The sequence below is a fragment of the Vombatus ursinus genome, unplaced genomic scaffold (assembly GCF_900497805.2).
Source record: "Vombatus ursinus unplaced genomic scaffold, bare-nosed wombat genome assembly UNPS02014813.1, whole genome shotgun sequence".
Classification (NCBI taxonomy): Eukaryota; Metazoa; Chordata; class Mammalia; order Diprotodontia; family Vombatidae; genus Vombatus; species Vombatus ursinus.
The window spans coordinates 8,250,721-8,277,362 of NW_020954591.1; the positions used below are offsets into that span (position 1 = coordinate 8,250,721).

The 26,642-nt window shown below is 38.6% G+C and overlaps 1 protein-coding gene across 1 annotated transcript in view; it reads right to left on the reverse strand.

Moving 5' to 3' along the window:
- The window catches only part of RXFP2 (relaxin family peptide receptor 2), an 85,504-nt gene that overhangs the window by 14,432 nt on the left and 44,430 nt on the right, over nt 1-26,642 (reverse strand). The window contains exons 7-15 of the mRNA XM_027877598.1: nt 26,174-26,245; nt 24,569-24,640; nt 22,981-23,052; nt 17,086-17,157; nt 9,073-9,144; nt 7,011-7,082; nt 3,142-3,213; nt 2,949-3,020; nt 180-251 (exon numbers count right to left, since the gene is read on the reverse strand). Coding sequence (XP_027733399.1) covers nt 180-251; nt 2,949-3,020; nt 3,142-3,213; nt 7,011-7,082; nt 9,073-9,144; nt 17,086-17,157; nt 22,981-23,052; nt 24,569-24,640; nt 26,174-26,245 — 648 coding nt within the window. The remainder of the gene's footprint in view (nt 1-179; nt 252-2,948; nt 3,021-3,141; nt 3,214-7,010; nt 7,083-9,072; nt 9,145-17,085; nt 17,158-22,980; nt 23,053-24,568; nt 24,641-26,173; nt 26,246-26,642) is intronic.

A 26,642-nucleotide genomic window follows, 5' to 3' on the forward strand; every position in this document is an offset into this window, starting at 1 on the left:
TTTGAATAGCGTCCAAATATTACAGAATTAAAGAGCTCTTAATGAAAAATATTTTTCTTGCATAGTAACACAATACAATTATGCACAGGAGACATAATTCATGTGAACATATTAAAACATTTCTGCCAAATCTTCACCTACCTTTCATATATACATATACACAATACATACGTACATACATGTGAGAAAGGTTCCTCATGTGTTGAAACATTCTTGTGTTTATATTTGGAATCTCAATCTTTTCCAGGTCCCTGAAAAATATGGTTAACATACTTACTTGCTAATAAATTAAAATTTGGGTTTGAAGTGATTTCTAATTTTTATTTTTGTTTTTGATGGTCACAAACTTTATAGCCCACTGAATGAAACATTTCAAAATTACAAAGTTAATATTTAAACAGAAAGAAAACACCAATTTCATGTTTGTGTATGTATGTATACATACACAAATATGTGTACAGATGTATATTATGTACATATATGCATGCATATACAAGATCTTTATGTTTCTGTACATGTTTATATATTTATAAAGCTTATGTTTGTAGCTGTTCTGAGCAGGCCCAGTTCTGCTCCTGTGGAATCTCTGACCTGGTCACTTAAAAGCAGAATGATATTACAGCAGTATTTTTATCCACTTCTTTTGATAGCTTATTTTTAAAACCCATTTTTTCCCTTTCCTTTATTTACAATCAGTAGAATGTAATCTTCTTGAGGGCAGGGACCATTTAGGCACTTAACATGCTTATTGAATTAAAAAGTTTCAACATCTTCTCTGCATCACTGGCCATATAATTTACTGGAGTGGGGGGGGGGCAATGCAGAAGGTTCTGAGAAAACCAGAACTTTTTACTTCCCTCCCAGTAGAATGTCACTGAAGTGAAGGTGGTAAGGGGTCCAACTTTTCAATCTCTTTGTGTTGGTATTCGACAGTAGCAGTAATCTCACATAGCTGTTAGAAGTAGCCCTAATTCGAGATTACAGGGGGCTCCTGAAATCTTCTCAAGATTCCAAGAAACCCTTGACATGGTGAAGTTCAGGGGGTTTAGGGTGTAAGTACCAGAACAACAATTCATCTTGGATGCCTCTTCTCCATAAAAACTGTCCTTTGAAAACTTCCAGAGTCATCTCTTACGGAACTTATTTGTCCCCCTCCCACCTCCAAATGTGTATAAAGAGAGTCATTATGGAATAATAGGTGTAGAAAATTTCTAAAGCCATTCTTCAGTTATGGAAGGAAAATTGTCAATCAAAAGAGGCAGAAACCTTCCTTTTAAAAAAAATTAAGACTTGATTTAGAGAAAAGAGCCTGATTCTCACTTTACCTATACTTTACCCCATGTAAAGATGTCTTTTTGCCCAGTTAGAAAGACGTAGTACAATCAGTTTGACTCTTTTAAAGGCAAAAATGATATCTAAGGGAACTATTCACTGACAGTTACTGAATAATGGCTCAATCCCTCTGACTTCTAGGCCTGCATGGGGTCCTATTCAACTTCCTTTTTTCCCCAAAGAAACCACTAGGTTTCTGCTGGTGAGCAAACAGTCCTGCACACATAAATGGACTCCTGGGAAGAAGGCTTGTGGGGAGAAGAGGAAAAAGTTGCTTTTCATTAAGTCCATGATTTCTGTTCTGTTCAGAGGCTTATGAATTCTTGGGCCCAAATCCAGCATTAATTTCTGATAAAGCCTTCTAAAGACTGTACCTTCCTCTGTGGTCTTTGACAGATTTAGCAGTGTATTGTCAACTGCTTTATTTAATAAGAACTGTGGAACATGAAGTTGGACAGACTTCAGGAGATAGCAGAGGATAGATGGGCCTGGTGTGTTATGGTCCATAGGGTCACGAAGAGTCAGACACAACTGAACAACAAAAATAGTCACAGAAAATTGCCTGGGGACATTGAGAAGTTAAGTGACTTGCCCAGGGTCACATTGTTTGATGAAATTCCCTTCCCTAGTCCTCGTTCTTCTATAAGTATTGTCTTCTCCTATTAGAATGTAAGCTTCTTGAGGACAGGGGTGATCTTGATTTATCTAATTGTATCTTAACAGTGCTTGGCATATAATATGTGTTTTTTTCCCCATTCATTCCTTCATGTTTCAGAGGCAGGACTTAAACCCATATATTTTTGGCCCCAAAGTCAACTCTTAATCAATTATGCCATGCTGACTTTTGATAAGAATTGTAGAGAAATGAAAGATGTAATCTTAAAATATAGATGCAGAAATGCGTCCAGCTTAGATAGTATATTATGGGTCCTACTATATGGAAAGAAGATTCTACAGATCAACAACCTTTCTGGGAAAAGAGAGAGGGAAATAAAAGGATGCCCAGAAGAATTGTAAGGTCCTCATTATATTACAAACTCCTTGTGCGTAGGGACTGTCTTTTGCCTCTTTTTCTATCTCCAGGGCTTAGGACAATGCCTGGTACATAGAAGGCACTTAATAAATGTTGATTGATTGTTAGCATAATTTGAAACCTTCTCCTACCGAACTTTTAGAAGGCTGGAAAATGGCAGTTTCTTAATTTTCGTATACATAAAAATTCTGTTTCACTTATTGACTGAAAGGAATGAGGCGCACACTGTAAGATGAATATTCAATACTTCTGCAAAGTATTGTGGGAAGGAGGGGGTAGTTTATTTTTAGTAAGGTTTCTATTCTGAAATTATTACATGTTTTATTCTGCTTTGGGAAACTGTACAATGAAGTTTTCTACCTGAACTTGGTCTTTAGGAAGACTTCCTTAGCCTTCAAAGGTGGATATATGTCTTTTCATATGTTGTAAGAAATAGTTTTTAGGCATTCAATAAATCCTGGATAACAGTGCTGCTAATTATTGCTTGTCGATCAAAGAGAGGCTTAATAGTCATAAAAATTTTCCCAGCTAAAATAGCATAGCCTCAGTAATCATGATGAATATATTAGAATATTTCACTCACAGAGACTGAAGGTATTTCATACTTTCAAAGTGGTCTTCATCAAGGTAAGAAAGTGGATTGTAAGACAGATTCCTAAAATAAAGAGAAAACAATGTACCCTTAGCAGGAAGAGAAAAAGAAAGCATGTTATTATTTAGAAAGTTCAACACGAGACCATTAGAGCTGATTCTGAAGGGAAAAAATTGCTGCTTACAGTTTTTGTAGAAGTTTCAGTTCTTTAAAAACATGGTGGGGTAAGTCCATGATCATGTTGTTAGACAGATCCCTTGTAGAGAGAGTGAGAAACCATGACAATTTGATGTCAGTGCATTAAATTGGATATAGAACAAATATGACATTTTCTGTATTGGCATCACAGTTCCCTTGGACACAACAGAAAACCTGAATCTTACCTGAAATAACATTTTACTTATTACTCTGCAACATGGCCCTTTGAACTAGCTCAGCTAGTTAAATAAAATGATCATGGCCTCCAGAGTGAGAGGACCTAGGTTCAAATCACACCTGAGATACTACCTGTGCAACCTTGGGTAAATACTGTGATTTTTCTGGACTCCAGTTTCCTCATCTCTAAAATGATGGGAATGAACCACAATTCTAGAGAAGTCATGATAAAGCAAGTTACCCACTTATTGACAGAGGCAATGAACCCAAGAGAACAACCCAATAAGTCATATTTTTGGGCCCAGCCAATGAAGAAATTTGTTTTGCTTAACTTTCTAGATTTATTGTGAGGGAATTTTTTTCCTCTTTCTATGTTTTCGCCCCCCCCCCATTGGGGGGATGATAGGGATAAGGTAGAAAAAAAGAAAAGAAAGGAGAAAGAAAGAAGAGGGGGTCATTGAAGAATTTTTTTAAATCACAGAAAAAGAATAGAAGGTTAGAAAAACAAGTAGGACACTTTGAAAGTTACATGTTGAATTTATTTAAAAGAAAAGCAGACTACACAGAACAAAGATCTGCAGTTTCATGTACAGTCCTTTTCTTCTGTTATGCTACGTATGAGATATACCAAAAATGCCTGTTTTATTTCGTGTTTATTAAGTTCATAATCCAAATAAATAATATATACAACATATAATATGGACAAACCTATGTGTAAATAAATTAATAAATAAGCAAAAATTAGTGGTTGGATTATATGGCCTCTGAGGATCCTTCTAGTACTAAATTTATGATTCTTTAATCATTATGACCTCACTCCCTCAGACATTTACCATTTTTGCTTGGTAATTGTTCATATAGACATGATCTTCATGGGTTCAGATAAGATTAATCCAATTTACAGTTCCTCTCCATCAAATTATGTGCATTACTTCCTTCAGAATTCAGCTCAAATTAGCTCCTAAGAAGTCTCTCTCCTGACTAACCCTACCCAGCCTGGTCTATGTCTGGCTCTAAGGAACCAAACTGACAAACCTCTTCATGCCTGGCTTGAGACATACTTTACATATATTCAGTACTTCATAAATATTTGTTGACTCTATTCATGCTGCCTATAACTCCTGTCTAATCAAAAGCAGCACCATTCTTCTCATTCATTCTGAAAAGGGTGCTATTCACAAGTAGAATTAGGGGGAAGCTGATCTGCGGGGTCTTTGTCCTGATCAAATAGTCCACAGAACACGAACCATTGGAATCTTCTCTGGTTGTCACAAAGGAGGACTTGAGGGGACAGAACGAAATTAGGACAGAAGAGGAGGAAGGTCTGTATCCTTATCACCAAAGGTCACATAACAGAGAAATTGCTACTTATGACTCTGCTAGAAATATCTTGTTGTTGCTGTTGTTGTCGGTGGTATCCAACTCTTCATGACCTCATTTGGGATTTTCTTGGCAAAGTTACTGGAGCGGTTTGCCATTTCTTTCTCCAGCTCATTTTACAGATGAGGAAACTGAGGCAAATAGAGTTTAAGTGACTTGCCCAGGGTCACACAGCTAGTGAATGTCTGAGGTCAGATTTGAATCCAGGAAGATGAGTCTTCCTGACTCCAAGTCCTGGCACTCTATTCACTGTGCCACCTGGCTGCCCACTTTCACTCATACCTCTCTACTCATCGGTTGTGGTAGAGGAGATGGAATATTCCTTGCTTCCCACGGCTACTTCTAGACTTTTTCTCTATGTGCAATGTGCCCTAGTTTAAGGTTCATGTTGTTCAAATTTATCATCCAATCCAGATCTCAATATCTGCTATCTACTGACTCCCCAGAACACTGTTCTTCTTTCCACAATGACCTGGCTCAAAGATTGTCTCTCTTCCTCAATTCCTTCCTTCATTCTAGGGACTTCAACATACATACCCTAACTTCAAAGTTTTTAATCTACTCAATTCAGATGGTCTTGCCGTGATCCACAAGTGTTTTACTTTCTTATTCACTAACTCTGAAATTCTTTTATCTGATCACAGTCTTCTATCATTCTTTTTCCCCCTATGCCTTAGGACCTCTAACCCTGTTCTTGATCTTTACCTTGATCTCTACCTCTTAGTTTCTTTGTTTTATTTTTGCAGGCCATTCCCTCTGCTCTGGTTTTACTACCCTCCTTTTTCCTTTCTTAACTCATTGGTCAATCAATTCGACTTCACACCACCCCTCACACTCAAATCCTTTGCCTCCTTGTTGTACCACTGAGCATGCCTTGCCAAGCCACAACCTCATGTTACTACCATCTTGTGCTGCTCTCATTCATGTTCATGTACTGCTTAGTTAACAGTCAACAAGCTGGCTATTGACTGACTGACTGACTTCCACCATCTGCTGTCTTCACTTACTTTCATGTCCTGTTGAATGGAACTAGGAAAAAAAATCATGAAACCATCCTAATTGAGTCCACTACAAATTATGTTACATGATCTCAACTGGGTTCTCATTGTAGCAAGGCAATCTTTTTATACCTCCCTAATCATTTCACAATCCCACTCATCACACAAACATCCCTGTCTCTCCTCAAGCCTCTCACAGCTTCTCACTTCACTTCTCACAAGCCTTCCCCAACCTTCTCACTTCATACTTTACCCAAAAAAATGAGGCCATTCATTAAAAACATTTGTGTCCCCATCCTGGCTGAGCTGACCCCTGGAACCTCACCTGTTGCTCAGTACTTGGTGGTTCAAAAGATTTTCTATAGTAAATATACTCTGAATTCCAATTTCAAATACATATTCTTGTGAGTACCTCTCCTTCCTAAGAAAAGAGAGTATGAGAACCAAATGGAAGAGATTATCTATCTCATTAAGTCTACTACCTGATTTTTAGACCTGTCCTCAACATAATTTTCTTGCCATTCAGTCATTTTTCAGTTGTACCCAACTCTTTGTCCCCTTTGGAGTTTTTTTGACAAAAATACTGGAGTGATTTGCCATTTCCTTCTCCAGCTCATTTTACAGATGAGAAAAATGAAGCAAACAGGGTTAAGTGACTTGCCCAGGATCACACAGTTCCTAAGTGTCTAAGGTCAGATTTGAACTCATGAGGATGAGTCTTCCTGCCTTCAGGCCCAGCACTTTATCTGCTGCACTACCTAGCTGCACGTAAATATAACAGACACAGGCCTATATTTATTTTCATGGTAGATATTGAATACCTATACGACATTAGACTAGGATATTTCTAACACAGCAATAACTAGAAATTTCTGTACCTGAATCAAATGGTAGTGATTGTTGAGGGTGAAGCAGAAATGAGTAGAATCATCTGTCTATCAGGGGTAGTTAGTGTGTCCTGGTTCACCTTAAGGTTTCTAAGCTGCTGAAGAAGGAATAGGTATTCTGGGATGGGGATGCTATACAGATCACAGGGGGTTGAAGAGTCAGGCGATGAAGTGTACCCCAGGATGGGGCAGTTGGTGCCTTCTAAAAATTTCCGTCTTGGGGCAATAGCTCATAAGCGCCAACCTAGTTATGACTCTGATTTTGAATATCCAATGATAAATGGGACTGTGATCATTACTAGGGGAAAGTCAATATGTTAGCAGCCATATCAGTCATTCCAAATTCCTACATGAAGTACATATAATTTATTTTTATAAGTTTTAATATTTTCCTACTAGTCACTACTACTTACAGTTCGCCTAAATTTTTTAATGAGGAAAAGGTCTTGTCTGGAACAAAGTCAATTCGATTTCTAGGAAGAAACCTGAAAGACAGATCAAGAGTCATTGCTGGTTATTTTTGTATGCTCCCATAATTAGGCCATTCTGTGAGCTGTCATAGATCCAGGATTAATTTAATGCTTCTTTTTGAAGTCCCATGGGGAAGGAAGAAAGCATCTCTTGATATAGAATACAAACAGTGCTGCTGTCTTGTCTCCCACCAAGTGGTGTTTGCTGTGATGAGAACATCCATCATCTTCTCCCCCAGCCAATACTGCTAAATGAAATGTGATTCAATATATGGACTGTGATTGACTAAGGGAGGATGCATTTGAACTTTGAACATTGGTTATTTTGGTAATTGGATCTTTCTCAATGTAAACTCAGAGATTCTCAGAGAGCATAACCGCATAGATAGAGGGACCCTGGGGAAGATACTTTTCTCTGAGAGAAGGCAAGAAAGAACAAAACTGAGCCCACTCACCCCATCCTCTTAGGATATCAGCAAATATTAAATTCTGAGTAACTTGTTTAACATCTTCTGTCTCTCCTACTCCAGTTTTCCTTTCTTAGGTGAAGGAAGGATAATAGGTAAGACATATACCATGTCCTCCCCATTTCATCTTTTCAGGGTAGTAGACGTTATAATTTGCACTTTGTAAGTGGACTGCTCTCTTCTCATGTAAATTTATATTAATGCCATGCAAAATGGCAATGGGGCTCTTTCTATTTTTGCTAGAAAGGAAAGAAAAGGTATTTGGAGAAGTCAAACTGAGTTCAAATCCAGATTCTTTTGCTTACTATCCATGTGACTCTGCACAGGTCATCCCACCTCTTCAAGCTTCACTTTGTGCTCTGTAAATGAGGGGTTGCAATGCATAATGTGAATAGGGCACTCAAAATCAGGAAGCTGTGGGTTCAGGCATCTCCTTAGACATTTCCTAGCTGTGTGACCCTAGGCAAGTCACTTAAGCTTGCTCAACCTCATCTATTACTTGAGGGAGTTGGATTCAGTGGCCTCTAAGAGCCTTTCCAGTATCAAATCAATGATCCTATGATCCTAGATATATATTTTAAAAGTAATACATTTTCTAAATAATTACCACCAAGAAACCAAGCAGAAGCCAGAATGAATTCCCAGTCAATTTGAAGATTATCCTTAATTATTGTCACTGATGATAATAATAATAGCTAGCTTTTATATAATACTTTAAAGTTTGCAAAGCACTTTGCAAAAATGACTTCATTTTACCCTCAAAACAATCCTGGGAGGAAGGTGGTATTATTATCCTCATTTTACCAATGAGAAAACTGAGGCAGAGCTTAAGTGACTTGCCCAGGGTCATACAGCTAGTTAGTATTTGAGACTGGATTTGAAGGCAGGTCGTCCTGACATAAGGTCCATCACTCTATCCATTGTGCCACCCAGCTGCCCATTAATGCTGCAATATGGCCAGTCTGAATAAGATTGTGTGGTGAGGGTTCTTAAGCGGTAGCCATGAAGTTAAGAAAGGGGTTGTTGCCTCAAAGTGGCAAAGTTTCACAGATCAGTTTGGCCAGGTTTGGGGCACAAACATTTGCCACGCCTGCAAGGCTCTCCCTCTTCATTCCTGCCTCTTGGCTTCCTGCAAGATACAGCTCAAGTCCCACTTTCTGCAAGCTGTCTTCCTTGATCCCCTTTATTATTGGTGCCTTCCCTCTAAAATGACTTCCCATTTACCATATATATGGTGATGTAAAAACAATTTTTTTTGGCATATTGTCCTTCCCACTAAAATGTGCATTTCTTGAAGGCAGGATCTTCCCTCCCTCCCTTCTTTGTATCCTCAATGCTTAGCTCAAGGCCTGGCACAAATTAATTAATACTTGTTGACTCACTGACAAAAACAACAGTAAATAGGACCTCATACATAGGTCATTTCATGGCTTACACTTCTAGATCTAAGCTGTAACTGAAATGCTGGGCTTTTTTTTTTTTTTCATTTTTATTCAGTATTCATTCTTGAGTCACAAATAAGTCTGTTAGGTACTTACAAGACTGTGAGCTCATCACATGCCAGAAAGGTGGAATTCATTAGGGACTTAATCTGATTGCCTTCCAAATCCCTGAAAACCAAGAAAACCCACATGTCATATCAAGGAGCAGAGGATCTGATTCTGAGCCCCTGCCAGCCTCTTCCAAGCCCATCCTCACTCCCTCCCTTTCTTCCTGGCCCTCTTCCCAGTTGCTGATGGCGAGGTTAGAGTGATGAGCTCTGTGTCCCCTCTTGATGTTTTGTCCTTGAAGCCAGCATTAGCACTGTATTTCAAGAGCAGAGATTGTTTTCCTCTGAGTGGTTCCACGTGACGACCTTACCCGTCATGTCTTCTTTTAGAGATTCTTCAGTAACACGGTGAAATGACAGGTTAGTGCTCTGAAGAGTTAAGGAATGGATGCCTCCATTTCAGAGGACTCCCTTCTTGCCAGTCATCCAGCAAGCTGTTCACTCAAGGTCTCCTCTACTCCTCCCAGACGTTGGAGAGCCAGCCCCCTCCCACTTAATCCCTTACAGATTTGAAGACGGTTATTATGTTTTCATTTAGCCTGCTCTTCAGACTAAAAGCCTCCAACTCCTTTGTTCTTTCCTTGCAAGACCAATTTGTTCTTCTCTGGGCTCTCTAATTTTTCCACATCATTCCTAAAATGTGTTTAAGATAAACACAGTAATCTCATAAAAGCCTTAGGACCACCAAATACAACAGAAAGCATGTATTCTTATTTCCAGGCGCTGTTACGTCACCTTTCTGGTAACACATGCAAGTGGTAAAGTAGGCTTCTTGACAAAAGCAGGAATTTCAGTCTCATATTAAGCCTGGGTCATCTGCAAATACTGTAGGTCATCTATGGATACTGTACGTCTCTTCTTTCTATTGTTCCTGTTTAGCCAGATGGGGAGGGAGCCGAGGTTACAAGCTTTCAGATCCTCTAGTCATTGTCATAAGGGACTTCTGGTAGGGCATTAGAGTGGTCAGGCAGGTTGGGTCAGTTATCCAGAAACCAGATAAGAGGGCAAGGTAAGGCAGAGCCAAAGGAAGTAAGCATATATCAATTAATCAATCAATCAACCTCTCTCTTTCTCTTTCTCTATTATCTATCTATCCATCTCCATATGTCTATCTCTATCTCTCTATTTCTGTCTCTTTCTCTCTATCTCTATCTTTATATCTATCTCTCTATCTGTATCTATATCTCTATTTCTCTCTATCTCTATCATCTTCTCTATCTTTCTATCTCCATCTGTTTATCTCTGTCTCCATATGTATCTGTATCTATCTCTATCTATTTATCTCTATATCTATCTGCATCTTTCTGTATAACTCTTTTTCAATCTCTCTCTCTCTCTATGTCTCTCTCTATCTCCAGGCACTGTGCTAAGTGTACCGTATCTGAGAAGTGTTTAAGGCAGGGCCAGAGAATGACTCTGAAGGTTGAATGCAAGACAGTTTCCTAGAACATGGAACAGCCAGGAGAACCACTGACAATCGCTGGGGCAAAGACTACCAGCCCTAGGGCGTCTGTTGCTTTCTAAACTGGAGATGCTCAACCCACTACCCTGCCTCACTTGCTCCTAGAAGAATGCCAGTGGCCATTTAGTTCAACTCTTATTTTATAGACAAGGAAACTGAAGCTTTGTCAGTGAGATGAAGTGACTCACCCCAGGTCACATGGATGGTAAGTGGCATAGCTAGATTTGAGGTTCAGTTCATCCTCCTTCCAGGCCCTAGCTTTGAACCCTAGTTTAGCTATCTTGTGTGACTTCAGGCAAGTCACTCCCTACCTCTGGTCCTCAGTTTCATCTGTAAAATGAAGAGGCCAGAGTTAGGTTTTAGAGATGATCAATTTGAAAGACAGACAGCTTGGAAAGGGGAAATGACCGGTAGCTGCTCATGCTTACTGCCATGGATGACTACCAGGGCTCTAAAAGCATGTCAAGGGTTCTCTCGAGGCTGCCTGCATGTTGGCACAGTGTCAGCATCCCCTGGGTATTTGGGGTGAAGTATTTCAAGAGTAGAGTATGAAGTCTGCAGAAAACGGAGTGTGGACAGAGTTAGGGGGTGAGCAACAGTGTTGAGTCAGAGCTTAGAGGTATGAATCAGAGAGAATAGCAGCAGTGAAACAGTGCTGAGTGCGATTGAGTCAGGGTATGCTGAACTATGGATCCTGGACAATTTGTGGGAGAATCTCATTCTGGCTCCCCAGAGGGCTGGGCTTTCCCCTAGGATGGACCTTGATTTAGAAAGATAGGGAACAGTGAAGATAAGGGTCCTATGTGGTAACTAGCCAGGATATCAGGTCACATGAGAAATTGTATATGCCCTCAGGCCTAGTGTCTCCCTAGCTGAAGCGATTATAGTATTTAGGTAGAAAAGAGGAAAGAATCTTATTAGATGTTGTATATCTGAACGGTATGATTCTGCTATGTAGGGGGGAAAAGTGTCCTGGGGAGGGGGTAGTGGTGCAGGGGGCAAGCTGACCCAGATCTTGGACAAAAATTCAGACCAATGTGTGAATGGATCTTTAACAGTTGGATTGGTTGATTTCTGAGGTCCCTTCCCGCTCTTGATACTATGATATTTTAAAAAAGCTCTTATTTGTCTATGACTCTCTGCATATATCTTCCAATTGTTTTTATTTAGTAATTTTTCAGTCACGTCCTCTTTTGTGACCCCTTTTGGGTCTTGGCAAAGATACTGGAGTGGTTTGCCATTTATTTCTCCATCTCATTTTACAGAGGAAGAAACTGAGGCAAACAGGATTAAGTGACTTGCCCAGGGTCACACAGCTAGTGTCTGAGGCAAGATTTGAACTCAGGTCTTCCTGACTCCAGGCCTGTTGCTCCATCTACAGCGTCACTGAGCTGCCCATATCTTTCCATACAGGTCCCTTTTGGGGATGTGGAAGCCTATGCAAGTACCCCATGGACTGAGGTTCTCTCATCATTATTGCCTATTGGGTTTCAGTTTCTGGGCAGAGTTCTGTCTAAATGGCAGAGAGTGAATAAAGAGCTTGGGGGCAGTTAGCAAGTAAAGACTGAGATGAAAGTAGAAATCTAATTCTAGGAAAGGTAATCAAATGAAGGTTGATAAAAATAGATTTGCGTATAGACTGAACTAGAGTTCTTGCAATTGAAAAAGGAGAAAGAGAGAAAACTGTCCACATATATCTGGCATAGTGCCTGGAATATTTGTTGTTTGATTATCTTTCAGTCATGTCTGACTCTTTGTGACACCATTTAGCATCTTCTTGGCAGAGATGCTGGAAAGTTTTACCGTTTCCTTCTCCAGCTCATTTTACAGGTGAAGAACTGAGGCAAACAGGGTTGAGTGACTTGCCCAGGGTCACACAGCTAGTAGGTGTCTGAGGCCAAACTTTAAAGATGAGTCTTTCTGACTCCAGGCCTATTCACTGTGCCACCTAGCTGTCTGCCTGGAATAAAGCAGGGGATTTATCTGTCCCTGTACTCCCAGATACCGTGGGAAGTAGCAGGTACAACATGACAAGAAAAATAGCAGCAGATATGCCCAGGAAGAAGATGTAGCTAGGTGGTGCAGTGGATAGAACACTGGGTCTGGAGTAAGGAAGACCTTGGTTCAAACATGACATTAGACGTTTACTAGCTGTGTGACCCTGAATAAATTACAATCTCGGTTTGCCTTCAATTTCCTCAGCTGTAAAATAGGGATAATAATAGCATCTATCTCTCAGGGTCAAAGAGCTAATATTTATAAAGCATTTAGCAAAGTGCCTGGCACACAGTAGGTACTATATAAATGCTTGTCCCCTCCTCTTCCCCTGATAAAGCTCATGAGTTCAGATTTTTGTTTTTTAGTAATGTTTCCAACTCTTTGTGACCTGATGTGACCTAGGTTTTCTTAGCAAAGATACTGGAGTGGTTTGCAATTTCCTGCTCCAGCTCATTTTACAGATGAGAAAACTGAGGCAAACAGGGTTAAGTGACTTGCTCAGGGTCACACAGCTAGTGAATGAGGTTGGATTTGAACTCAGGTCTTCCTGACTCCAGGACTAGCACTCTATCCACTGTGTCACCTAGCTGCCCTTGAGCTCAGATATCTATATAGAAAAATACAAAGTGAAGGTTAAAATGGTAAGAATTAAAGATCCTAATGCAATGATGCATATTTCATCTTATAGTTATCATTGAGATTTGGTAGGAGAGCACTCATGATCAGACTATATGTCTATGGAAGGATATAACTTATGCAAAAGGAAAAGATTTAGATTTTTTTTTAAAAAAAGGTGATTAAGTAGCATTGTATATTTCTTACTTATATAAGAAAATCCAGGAATCAAAGTGAAAAGCATAGTGGAGACCATTTGGGTGAGGATCAAGAGAGAGAGAGAAGAGAAACCACATTGTCCTGGAAATATACCACCAACCACTAAGTGGAGGAAATAATATAGGTGAGAAATTCAGGAAATGGTTTATAATTTTGGCAGAAAGGGATGCTATAGTAGTGATGAGGAACTTTAACCATCTAGACATCTGCTGTGATTTTCTCTCTGCCAAAAACAGAGTAGTTGATAAATTCTTGACATGCTTATAGTGACAATTTTATTTTTCAAAAGATACAGGAAACAAAAAAGGAAAACATTAATTTTAGAACAATAATGAAGAATTCATCACTAAAGTAGAAATGATGAAAACTTTAGGGCAAAAGAAGCAAACACTACATATTTAGCATTTATGATAGAAAATAAGAGGAAAGCCAGGCATACTTCTATTCACATCCTACCTAGATCTTAGGAAAGAAGGTCAGAGAAAGGAGTGATTAAGTTCCATGGCCAAAATTCTATAAGGATAGTTGGATAATAGAGGGATAAGAAACTTCCATAAATGTGTCATCAAAGGTATGAGTTGCCTCTCTACATGTATTCCCTAAAGGTATATCTCTCCATTTGTCCACCTTGGTCACGTTAATTCCTTGTGTGTAACTTTTCTTGTGTGTTTACTATGTGTGTCCATTCTTCCCACTGATATTGTGTATACCTGTGGGTACACCCTAGGTTTATGGTGTGTGAGGGATATTCTGTTGTTATTTTTCTTACCACATTAAATGCTTTTGTTTTGAACTGATTGTGTCTCTGGCTAACTAATAAAGGTAAACACATTGATGGCGGCTCGTCAGCTATTCTTTTAGAGGATGAAGACTCTTAAGGAACCTTAAGTCTAGCTGTCTACTGGAAGATAATGTGAATTGTGTGTTTGCAGGTGAAATGAGGAGCTACACTGTGAAACTCATTCAGGATCTTCATTTTGGATGCTCTGGTACCATGAGGAACAACTGGATGAAAAATGAGCATTTTTCCCTCCCCCACAGGATATAATTAGTCAATTTAAATGAAATGCTGAAACTAAGAAGATGAAATTAAAATTAATATTAAAATGCCCAAACTAAGAAGATGAAATTAAAATTAATATTAAAGTAAAATCCCTCAGAGGTTAAAATAAACCACCTTCATAAGTATAAGATGGAAATAGTATGGCTAAACAACAATTTATTGTGAAAAAAGACTTGGAGTTTTAAAAGACTAAAATTTCAATGTGAGTCAACATTGAACTAAGGCAGCCAAAAAATAATTCCAACCCAGGCTTATAGTTTTCCAGAATAAAGGAAGTCATATCTTGCAATTCTCTACTATGGTCAGAATATACCCAGAGCATTATGTTTGATTCTTGGAACCATATTTTAGGAAGGAAGTGGATAACCTGGAAATAACCCAGAGGAGGGAGACCAGGAAAATAAAGGCAATAGAAATCATGGTAGATGTTGTCTATTTCCAAAGATAATTAGGGTAAAAGGAAAAGATCCAATATGTTCTAAAATATTTATAGCAGCTTTTTTGTGGTGGCAAAAAACTGGAAAATACAATGCCCATCAATTAGGGAATGGCTGAACAAGTTGTGGTATGCGATTATGATGCAATACTATTGTGTTATAAGAAGTGATAAGCTGAATAATTATAGAAAAATATGGAATGACTTGCATGAAATAATGAAGAGCAAAATGAGCAGAACCAAGAGAACATTGTATACAATAACAGCAGCGTTGTTTTAAGAGCAACTTTGAGTGAATAAGTTATTTTGACTATTAAAAATACCCAAATTAACTATGGACATATGAAGAAAGATGTTATCTGCATCCAGAGAAAGAACTGATAAATAGAAGCATAAATATATATATTGAATAATTATATATATATATATATAAATACAAAGTGAAGGTTAAAAATGGGAAGAATTAGAGATCCTAATGCAACGATGCATATTTCATCTTATAGGTATCATTGAGATTTTGTCATTTTGTGTCTAATGGTAGCTATCTCTAGGGTGAGGCAGGAGTTGGGGAGGAGGGAAAAAAAAAGAAATTTACATGATAACTTTGTTGTATATTTGAAAGGAATAGCAAATTGTGCATATTAGACTTGCAATTTCATGTACAATCATCTTTTTTATTGTAGTATGTTTGGAAATGTTTGTTTTGTTCCATAAATTAAAAGAAAATAAAAAAAAGAAAATGACTGCCAAGCAAGGGGAACTAGACATTCTGTGTGTCCTTCAAATGGAGAACTAGGAGCAATGGGTGAACATTGAAAAGAAGCAGATTTTAGCCTGATGTAAGGAAAACCTTCCTGACAATTAGAACTGTCCAAAGTAGAATGGACTGGGGTAGCTAGGTGGTGCAGTGGATAGAGCACTGGCCCTGGAGTCAGGAGGACCTGAGTTCAAATCTAGCATCAGATACATAACACTTACTAGCTGTGTGACCCTGGGCAAGTCACTTACCCCCATTGCCTAGTCAAACCCCTTCCAAAAAAACCCCAAAACAATGTAGAATGGACTACCACTCTAAGTAGGGTGTTCTCCCTTAGTGGAAATCTTCTATCAAAGGCTAGATGAAAACTCAGCAGGTATTTTGTAGAAAACAGTGGACTTGATGGCTACTGAAATTCTGGAATTCTGTGATCTTTACCTTCCTCTCTGTTTTTCCTTTGCATGGAGTTGGAGAGCAAGGTCAGAAGGTCCTTTAGTCATAACCTCATAGATATAGTGCTTGAGATCGTCTAGTCTAATCACATAATTTTACAATACAGGAAACTGGGAGCTTGTGACTTGCCCAAGGACACACAGGTAGATAGCCAGTTCTTCCTATTCTGTTTTTGTGTGTGTGTGTGTGTCTAAGTTTCATTTTTCTTTTCTCAACTGAATGGAAAGTTACAACAGTAGGAACAACACTGGAATATGGCTCATTTACAATCCACATAATGGTTTTTGTCAAAGCAAGTGATTGAAACAGAAAGTAGAGATGAAAAACTAAATGACATATTTGAGAATATCTTATTGGATAGATATGCAAAAAGAGCAGCAATAAAACTTTTTTTAAATGTGAAGAAGAAAAAAATGTAAGTATAGAAAGTAATACTAGCAATTTTATTATTACCTTGATCAGTTTTATATATTACCTTCTTAAACAAAGTCACAGAATTTTACAACACAATTTTTCTCCTCTTGCTTGTTTTTGTTATATTGAAATGTTTCTATTTCATGAGTAAGTTCACAAAAAATTAAAAAAAAAACCTTAGGGGGGCTAGGTCACTCAGTGGATGGAGCATTAGGTCTGGAGTCAGGAAGACCTAAGTTCAAATCTGGCCTTAGACATTTACTAGCTGTGTGACCCTAACTAACGGTTTGTCCCAGTTTCCTCATGTGTAAAATGAGCTGGAGAAGGAAATGTCAAACTACTCTAGTTTCTTTGCCAAGAAAACCCCAAATGAGGTCATGAAGAGTAGAACACAATTAATCGACTAGACGATGACAACAAAATGATCATGATTTCTGAGTTAAGATTTAGCTATTACTAATGTATTTGCAGGTTTACTTTTTGTTCAAACTTTGTTGTTGTAAAGATAAAATCTTCATCACTTCAGCTCTGATTTATTCATCTGAATGAATAAGCAATTAGAACTTTACTGTAATGGTTACTTACATCCAATTAAGATGAGGCATGTAGTTACACATCTCCTCGGGGAGGGCTTCCAAGTGGTTATTGATCATAGACCTTTATAAAAGGAAAATATTAATTAGAAATAAAATTTGATATCCTCAAACAAAACAAAACCCTGATCTAGCTGAGAAGTTTTGTTGGTCTTATCATTCTGACATCTGGTGACTTAAAGAGCCTCTTTTTTTTTTTCAAAGGACTGGAAGTATGATATATTTAACTATGTGGGACACTTTGGGTGTTAAAAACTCCTTCCACCCATATGAATCAGAAACTCAGAGAATATTGTTGAGTAACCTGAAGGCACTGTTAGGTTAAATTGTCAGTCAGTCCATCAATAAACATTTATTAAGCACTTATGGTATGGCAAGGGGGCAGCTTGGTGATACAGTGGATAAAGTAAACAGCCTGAAGTCAGGAAGACTCATCTTCCTGAGTTCATATCTGGTCTCAGAGACTTACTAGCAGTATGACCTTGGGTAAGTCACTTAACTCTGTTTGCCTTCAGTTTCTTCCTCTGTAAAATGAGCTAGAGAAGGAAATGGCAAACCACTCTAGTATCATTGCCAAATAGGGTCACAAAGAGTTGGGCATGACTGAAGATGACTGAACAAGTATATGTCCAGCATTTTGCAAAACATTGGGCATACATGAAGGCAAAAGACAGTCACTGCCCCCAAGGGGCTCATAGTCTAACAAGGGAGGCAACAGAAAACCAGTATGTACAAATAAACTATTTACAGGATAAATAGTAAATAATTAAAAGAGGGAAGATGCTAGAAGTCAGAAGAGTTGGGAAAGGCTTCCTGCAGAAGATGAGATTTTAGTTGAGACTTAAAGGAAGCCAGGGAAACCAGTAGGTAAAGATGAGGAGGGAGAGTATTCTAGTCATGGGAGACAGCCAGAAAAAATGCCCAGAGTTGAGGGATGTAGTGTATTGTTCATGGAAGAGCAAGGAGGCCAATGTCACCGAATCAAAGAGTATGTGGTGGGAGTTAAGTATAAGAAGATTAGAAAAGTATGGGTAAGGGCTAGGTTATGAAGGGTTTTGAAAACCAAACAGACGATTTTGTATTTGATGCCGGAGGTGATAGGGAATACTGGAAGTTATTGAGTAGTGGAGTGACATGGTTGGATCTGTGCTTTAGCAGAATCACTTTAGTAGCTGAATGGAGGATGGATTAGAGTGGGGGGAGAACTGAAGCATACCGACTCATCAACAGGTTATTGCAATAGCCAAGACTGAGGTGATTTGGGTCCACACTAGGGTGGTGACAATGAAATCAACAGACTTTGGCAATATATTGGATTGGGGGTGGTGGTGTGAAAGGTCATGAGGAGTCAGGAATAACACTTGGGCTACAAGCCTGAGGGGCTGGAAGGATGGTGTTACCCTTGAAAGTAATAGGGAAATTAGGAAGGGGGTGAGGGATGATTTAAGGGGAAAGATAATGAGTTCAGTTTTGGATGTGTTGAGTTTAAGATGTCTACTAGACATCCAGTTTGAGATGTCTGAAAGGCATTTGGAGATGGAAGATCAGAGGTCAGCAGAGAAGCTAGATTAGGATGGGCAGATCTGAAAATCATTAGCATAGAGCTAGTAATTAAATTCATGGGAACTAGTAAGATCACCAAGTGAATTAGAATAGAGGGAGAAGAAAAGAGGGCTCAGAACAGAACCCTGTGGGACACCTACAATTAAAGGATACGACCTGGATGAGGATCCAGTCTGGGAAGGAGCAGTCAGATAGGCAGGAAGAAAACTAGGAGAGAGTGGTAACCTGAAAATCTAGAGAGAAGTGAGTATCAAGAAGAGAGTAATCAATGTCAAAGGCTACAAAGAGGCCAAGAAGAATGAGGACTGAGAAAAGGCCGTCGGGTTTGGCAATTAAGAGATCATCGATAACTTGGAAGAGAAAAGTTTTGGTGGAATAATGAGGTTGGGAGCTTTCTTAAGGAAGTAAGAAGAGAGTAAGGGGAGAGAAAGTGGAGGCACCTATTGTAAATGACCTTTTAGTTTAGCTACAAAGGACGAAAGAGACACAGGATGATAGCAGGGTTAGAAGGATCAAGAGAGGGTTTTTTTTTGAGGATGGCCCATACATGGGCATGTATATATGTAATAGGGAGGCAGTTAGTAGACAGGGAGACATTAAATATAAATAACAGAGTGGGGATGACAGAGGGGGAAATCTGTTAGAGGAGACAAGATGGAATAGGATCCCTTGTGTTAGTAGGGAGTTGGAGAACTTTGGTAAGGAGTGAGACCATCTGTTTGTGTGAGATAAGGGTGAAGGAGGACATAGTGGCAAAAGTCATCTGAGTGATATTAGATGAGGAAGAGGGAGAAGATGGAGCTCTCAGCAAATGGCCTCAATTTTTTTCCTGTAAAATATGAGGCAAAGTTCTTAGCTGAGAGAGTAGGGAGAGGAAAAACAATGGGAAGTTTGAGGAGGTATGAAAGGGTTTGGAAGGACAGCGGGATAGTAAGCTGATAAGTGAAGTGTAGAAGTATTACGTAGAAGCAGTGAGGACCCAATTGAGGTTATGTAACATTATTTTGTAATATATTCAGTCAAAATGGTCGTGTGATTTTCTCTACCTTTGTTTAGCAGTAAAGGCTGCAAATGGTGGGAATGATCCAAAGTTGAGGCTCGATAGGGCACAATTAGTAATATGATAAGGGGTCCAGGGATTCAAGAGGACAATGTACACTTGAAATGACCAAGGGGTCAAAACAGAGAAAGGGGAAGGGAAAGGAAAGGAATAGGAAATCTATTAAGTACTTAATTGTGAGGCACAAAGCTAAGCATTTTATAAACATAATCTGATTTTATCCTCACAACAAACCTGAGAGGCAGGTATTATGATTACCCTTACATTACAATTGAGGAAACTGAGGATGACAGTGGTTAAGTGACTTGCTCAGGGTCAGATAGCTAGTAAAAATCTGATCTAGATTTGAACTTAGGTCTTCCTGACTCCAGACCCAGTGCTCTATCACTGTGCCTCGCAGATGTCTCAAAGGAAGGAAAGAAAGGAGAAGAGGAGAGAGTAACTAATACAGTGGATGTGACCTGAGAGAGAACTGAGGGGTTGAGGAATTGGAAGATCATGGTGTGGAGGAAGAGAGAGGTTTATTAAGGGAAGAGACAGGCAGTAGCAAAGGTGGAAAGTTAATAAATTATGGTCAGAGAAGGGGATTTTGAGATTTTTGAACATGGTGGTAGTGTGTTTGTGAGTGATGGAAAAGTCAAGGATATAACCATCTGTGTATGTGGCTGATGTGTTCAGTGAGTAGACTGAGAAACTGAGTGGTTAGGATGTTTGAGGGAGAGTCAATATGTACACTAAAGTCCCATAGTGTAAGGGCAGGAGATGTGGAGGGAAGAAAAATTATGAGCTGGGTACCAAACTCATTGAGGCAGTAAGGAGAAAGACCTGGGGAACTGTATACAATAACTACTAGAATTTTGATTAGGTGGTAATATGAATTGCATGAACTTCAGAGGAATAGAGGTTTCTGAGAGATAGAGGTAAAGAAAGAACCTGAAAGTGGCAATGGGGACTAAGGGGTATTCCAACTCCTCCACTTTGACTTAGGGAAATGAGTGAGTGAAGGTGCAGCCAGTATTGGTAAGCATGGCCATGGAGGTTGTATCATCAGGGGAATCAGGTTTTGGTGATAACAAGAATATGGAAGGAGTGGGAGAGGAGAGGAAAAGATTTAGGAGGAAGGGAAATTTGTTGCCTATGGAGCAGGCATTCCAGAGAGCACAGTGAAAGGAATAGGTGGAATTTGGTTGGGACTTTGGGGTGGGAGGGTTGAAAGGGATGGGAATAAGGAATTGAGTGATGGGGGATGGGGAATAGGGTTTGGATAATGATCTACAGAGGTTCAGAATCACTTGAGTATGTAAGGTATGACAGGTATGAGGATGTTCATCACTGAGTGGAAGGAATTGTTTCTCTTCTCAGAGGAAGCTGGAGATGAGGCTGGAAACAAGTACAACATGTGATGAAAGGCACATGGTCAGTTATCAGATGGGAGGTCCCATTTCCCTACTTCTCCGAAGGCTAGAGATTAGTAAGAGACAGCAGAACAGGAGATGGAAGTCCTGCTCTCCACCAACTTCCCTCTTTTCTCCTGAGGGGACATGTGAGGCAGCAGGAGAAGGCACAGGGTTAATGAAAAAGTCTCATTTCTCTTCTCATCTGAGGCTGGAGATCAGGTGGGTGCAGAAAAAGGTAGAAATCTTGCCAGCAGGTCTTGTGGGTGCAGATTGAAGTCCATACCTGGTCCCTGTAGGAGCCTTATCTCAGGGTCATATGTAGCAGGAGTCGGACAGCTAATATATGCCGGATGTAAGACTTAGACCCAGGTCTTCTCTGTGCCTGGGCCAGCTCTCAAACTCCTAGCTAATGGTGCCTTTCAAAGTTCTTTTAGGATAAGAAAATATTTTTTTTTCAAACTGTTCTCTATCTGGTAACGAAAAAAGAGAACCAGACTTTGGAAAAGAAACTAAGAATGGGTAAATATGAATATGATAACCTCAGTCAAAATGCCATCTTGTTCAGTTTTGTGAAATGAAATTAATTACATATATACATATATAAGCATGTATATGCATGTATACATCTGATCATATATGTAGCAATAATTTTAAGGTATACATAACTCCAAATGATAATTTTCCTTATTGTTATAATTATGAAAACATACACTCAACATAGCAAAGGAATACTTAATTTCCAAGGATTTGGGAACTCTGCTGGGAGTGGCATTCAGTCTGAAGTGCTGCAGAGAGAAGGATGTAAAGAAAATCATCTCTCATGCAGGTTAAGATGGAGGGTCTGGTTCATAATACTGCAGCACTCACTTTGACATGTAAAAAAATGATACTGTAATTCCTACAGCAAAGAAACCTATTTGTTTTTACTAGTAATCCATTCCTGTGCATTAATAAACACTGGGAAAAGTGCAGTTATCAGCAAGGTTTTTTTTTTTAAAAGACAAAAGGTGTTGTATTTTTCCTGGATGTGTAGTGGAAAGAACATTGGGCTTAGAATTGAGAGACCTGAGTTCTGGTCCAGTCTTTGTCAAAGACTTACTATAAAACTAAAACTCAGTAAAGGTAAGTGATTTGCCCTGAGGCACGCAGTGGATGAATGAAAATGAAAATGCAAATTACATTTTTCAGTGTTTAGGGATTCAGGGGTGTGCTGGAACCAGATTTTTAGTGGGATCATTAGTCCTTGAAAACTGACAAGTGCTACAAATCAGGGCTTGATTTAATGTTTTGTTGATTGTGTGGACTTAAGAAAGTGATGGAGAAAATAGCAATAATGCAGAGTAAACTTAAAAGTATGCCATGCATACATTTCCGCTCCCCCAGACATCTGGTTGTTAAACATTTACCAACACATCCTTGACTATAGGTACTATCTACCTATTAGCACTGTTGGGAGGAAAATGCTTTGTTTAAAGTGATTTGTGGAGATTATTTTCTGACTTGTTTTCTTTGTGCCTATGGAGAAAAAAAAAATGTGTTGGAGCCAAGATCCTGTCAGATTTAAGCACTAAGTATGTGAAAAATGGACACTAGCTTGGTAGCCAACAAAAATAAAAGTATACCTTAAACCAAAATCAAATCAAAGTGAATAGAAAGAATATCAGTCATCAGGCTTGGGAGGAAAACAATACACCCCTTCGGAGTTTGATTACCTTTATGGGGTGGTCAGGAGGGTGTCATCAGCAAAGCATATAAAATCACTATACATTTTGTGAATTATGGACATTTAAATGAAAATGTTATTGAACCTCTTTGTATGTTTGAATTAGGTACTACTAAACAGATGGAGAAATGAATTTGTACTTACAAGAAAAACAAAGAATCTAATCCAGTAAATAACTGCTGTGAAATTCTGGTTATTGGGTTGTCATCTAGAATTCTGACAAAAAACATAATTAAGAAGTTTCAGTGTTAACAGTACTTGTAAACTATAGAAAAAATAGTATCAGAAAATAATTCTTAGCAAGGGACAGATGATTCTTTTACTTCTTAAGTGTTGAACTAAAATTATATTTTATTTAGGATTTATGCCCTACCTACTTGCAAAAAAGGGGTTTAATATCACTTGAGAAGCATGACCATTAAAAATAAAAAATGTAGAAAGGATCAGAGAAACAGATGGTGTTAGGCCTGAGATGAACTAATTACCCTCCTAAATTTTGTTCTGAGCTTCCAAGGTAGCTAATATAAGAGTGGAAACATATTGGTAGAAGTACGTTTTTTTTTCTCACAGGTTGTACAAGCAAATGTCAGATAAGATGTTATACAACTTCTACATAATTTGCAGGGGTGGGTATGGGAGGAAAAACAAAAGAATTGAACTCATGTTCACATTGTATGAGAAACCTCTAGTGTTCGTCCCTCTGCTTTTAACCATACTGTCATTTCACCCTCCTTAGAAGACAAGAATCCAATCTCTCTTTCTCTGGTACTGATGGACTAATATAAAGTTGTTTTGGTAGTAGGTCATATTTTGAAGAAACTAAAATCAGAGGTCCATGAGAAAGGTAAATTGAAATTGAAAAGGTAAATGAAAATAAAACATTGTTTTGGTACTAGGTCACATTTTAAAGAAAACAAAATCAGAGGTCAGTGAGATCAGTGAGAAAGCTCAACTGAAGTGAGGAAATCCTCAAGCCCCAACCCTTTTTCTAGTCATGATAATGACAGAGCTAAAAACTTGGGGGTAGTGCCAGGGGAACAGATATTAGTTGTGAGGCTGCACCGTGTTGATAGAGGTAGAGCCAGAAAAATGGTTCCTATGATAATAAGTACAGTTCAATTCAGAATAATTCAACAAATATTTATTAAAAACATAATGTGCAAGGCACTGTGATAGATGTTGGGAGTACCAAGACAAAAATAAGATAGTCCTTGCCTTCAAGGAGCTTACACTCAACCCAAGAGAGTTTACATCCTACTGAACATGCATTTTCTATATTACATTCTACTTACAGTACAGTTAGGTAAAGACAAAGTAATTTGAGGAGGGAGAGATCAGTAACAACAACTGAGAGACTATGAAAAAATCAGGGAATCCCTTATTTTTCAGGGCCTAAGCAAGTCATCCCTGATTTCTGGATATAGCTATCACGTGCCAATGTGGATATCTTCTTCACCCACCTTCACTTCCTCTATTAGAATGTAAGCTTCTTGAGAAAAAGGACTATCTTTTTCCTTGGATTTGTATCCCTAGTAATTAGCACAGTGCTTGGCACCTGGTAAGTGATTAATAAATATTTGTTGATGTGACTTTGTAGAAGCAGTCTAGGTTATATGGTAATATGGTACCAAATGAAAAATGAATAAAATTACAACAGAAACAATCCAAAGCCACATAATGGGAATTCTCTAGAAATAGTATTTATAGGGGAAATATGAATTGGGATACTTACAGCCATGATAACTCATGCAAATCTTTAAACACTCCAGGTCTGAGACTGGTAATACAATTGTGACTGAGATACCTATAAACAGAACAACATGGAAGTCAATTGGACCCAAGCTGTTTTGTCGTTTGTGTTAGAATATATGCTACTTAGGGTGGTTACTTTGTACCTATATAGCTATCACTGAAAAGTCCATGTTGACAGTGCTCTGTGTATAACAGGCTGTTGATAAGAGTTTTGTTGGATTGAACTGAATTGAACAAAAGATGAAAAAAAAAGAAGGGATAGGGAGTTACAGAAAACCACTCGTTGAATATGAGTCATTATTCTAGTGCCTTCCCTTCGAGATAATCTTCATATTATCCTGCATATATCTTGTTCTTACACAGTTGTTTACATACTCTTTGCCCCATCAGACTGTGAGCTCCTTGAGGGCAGGGACTGTCTTTTGCCTTTCATTGTATCCCCAGAGTTTAGCATTCTTCCTGGCACATATTAGGCACTTAACAAATCTCGTTATCTTAACTTGAACTTGTAGCAGTACTAAAAAAAATAAGGTGGGGGTAAATATGTTGCATCAGAATATAGTGTGTCATTTGTCCTTCGTTTTGAAGAATACCAATGACATCAAAGGTAATGTCTTGACTAGTAAGTGAATTGGATTTAAGTGAGGCAGAGTTGTACAGAGTTGTCAGCCTCACCCTCTCTTCCAGAGTCATCAAAATCCAGTAGCAAGATAAAAGTCAGAACCCCTGGGGGATCCTGGATGGAGTGAATGACCTTGTCATCTTCCCTTCCTGACCAAGTTCTAAGTGTTCAACAGCGCCTACCTCAGCTGCCTTCATGACTATTGGAACAAACCATTCTCATCTGCCCATTCCTCCAGGAGAAGTTTTCATGTGCTTGCGTAGACATCCCTCTAACTCACTGACGGGTTTGAGGTCTGTTGGTTACCCTCAATCTGGTTTACCCTGTCTGCCAAGATTGGGTATGGCCACAGGTGAGAATTGGGTGAAAGGTAGACACCGAAGGTGGATCAGCAGCCCTGAGAAGGGCTCAGCAAGCCCTCACACTGGAGTTGCTGGTCCTCCTGAACACTCTGTACTCTTCTTGGAAATTAATAGCACGAGTACAAGTTCAAGAGTTACAAAGTGATCCTTCCGCTATATCTCACTCTAGTTCCATCCTTACTAGTATATCTAGTCAAGATCCCTGCATTTTAAGAAAGAGTGCTGATGACCTAAAGTAGGCCTCGAATAGAGCAATAAAAATTATTATAACATTGGGTAATTGGTCCAAAGAGGCAAGGTTAAAGGAGTTTTGGCTATTTAACCTAAAAATAGGAAGGTTCAGAGGAGATTTTAACTTCATCCGTGAAAATTGAAGTCCTTTATTTTTCATGCTTAGTGGCTAAGTAATTTGTGGTATGATCTTTTGCCAGATATTTTTCTATTATCTAGTATCTCTGTCTGTCTGTCTCTCTTTCTCTTTGTATCTTTCTCTGTGTGTGTGTGCGAGCATACATTTATATCTATTTGTATATATTTAACATATCTCTAGTCTTCCTTTTTAATTAAGATGATATATAGAATGTGCTAAAAAGTTACTTACAGTATTTGAAGCTTGTACAGTCCGAAAAAAGCTTTCCTGGATACATATTTAATACAGTTATACTGTAAGAATCTGGTAAGGATAAGACAAAATAGCACTGTCGTTATGTTTCATATGCTATATTTAAAATGTCTTTAAAATGTTGCTGTGAAAAAAGCACATTATAAATGTTAAATCACAAGTGTAAGTTGTTAGGATATCAGTTCTGAAAAAAAATGTTCAACTTAGCATCAAGAAATGTGCATTCAAACCCTTTTTCTGACACTAGGCCTATGATCATGGGCAAGTCTTTCAATCTCTTCTAGCACCAGTTTCTTCATCTGTTTAAAAGAAAGGCTAATAATATCAGCCTTACCTTTCTCACAGAGTTGTTTTGAGCAAAGCACTTTGAAATTTCAAAGTGTTATATAGACATGAGTTATTTTTATTTTTCTTCTGGCCAGAACTGTGGTGACCTAGCATTAACTTT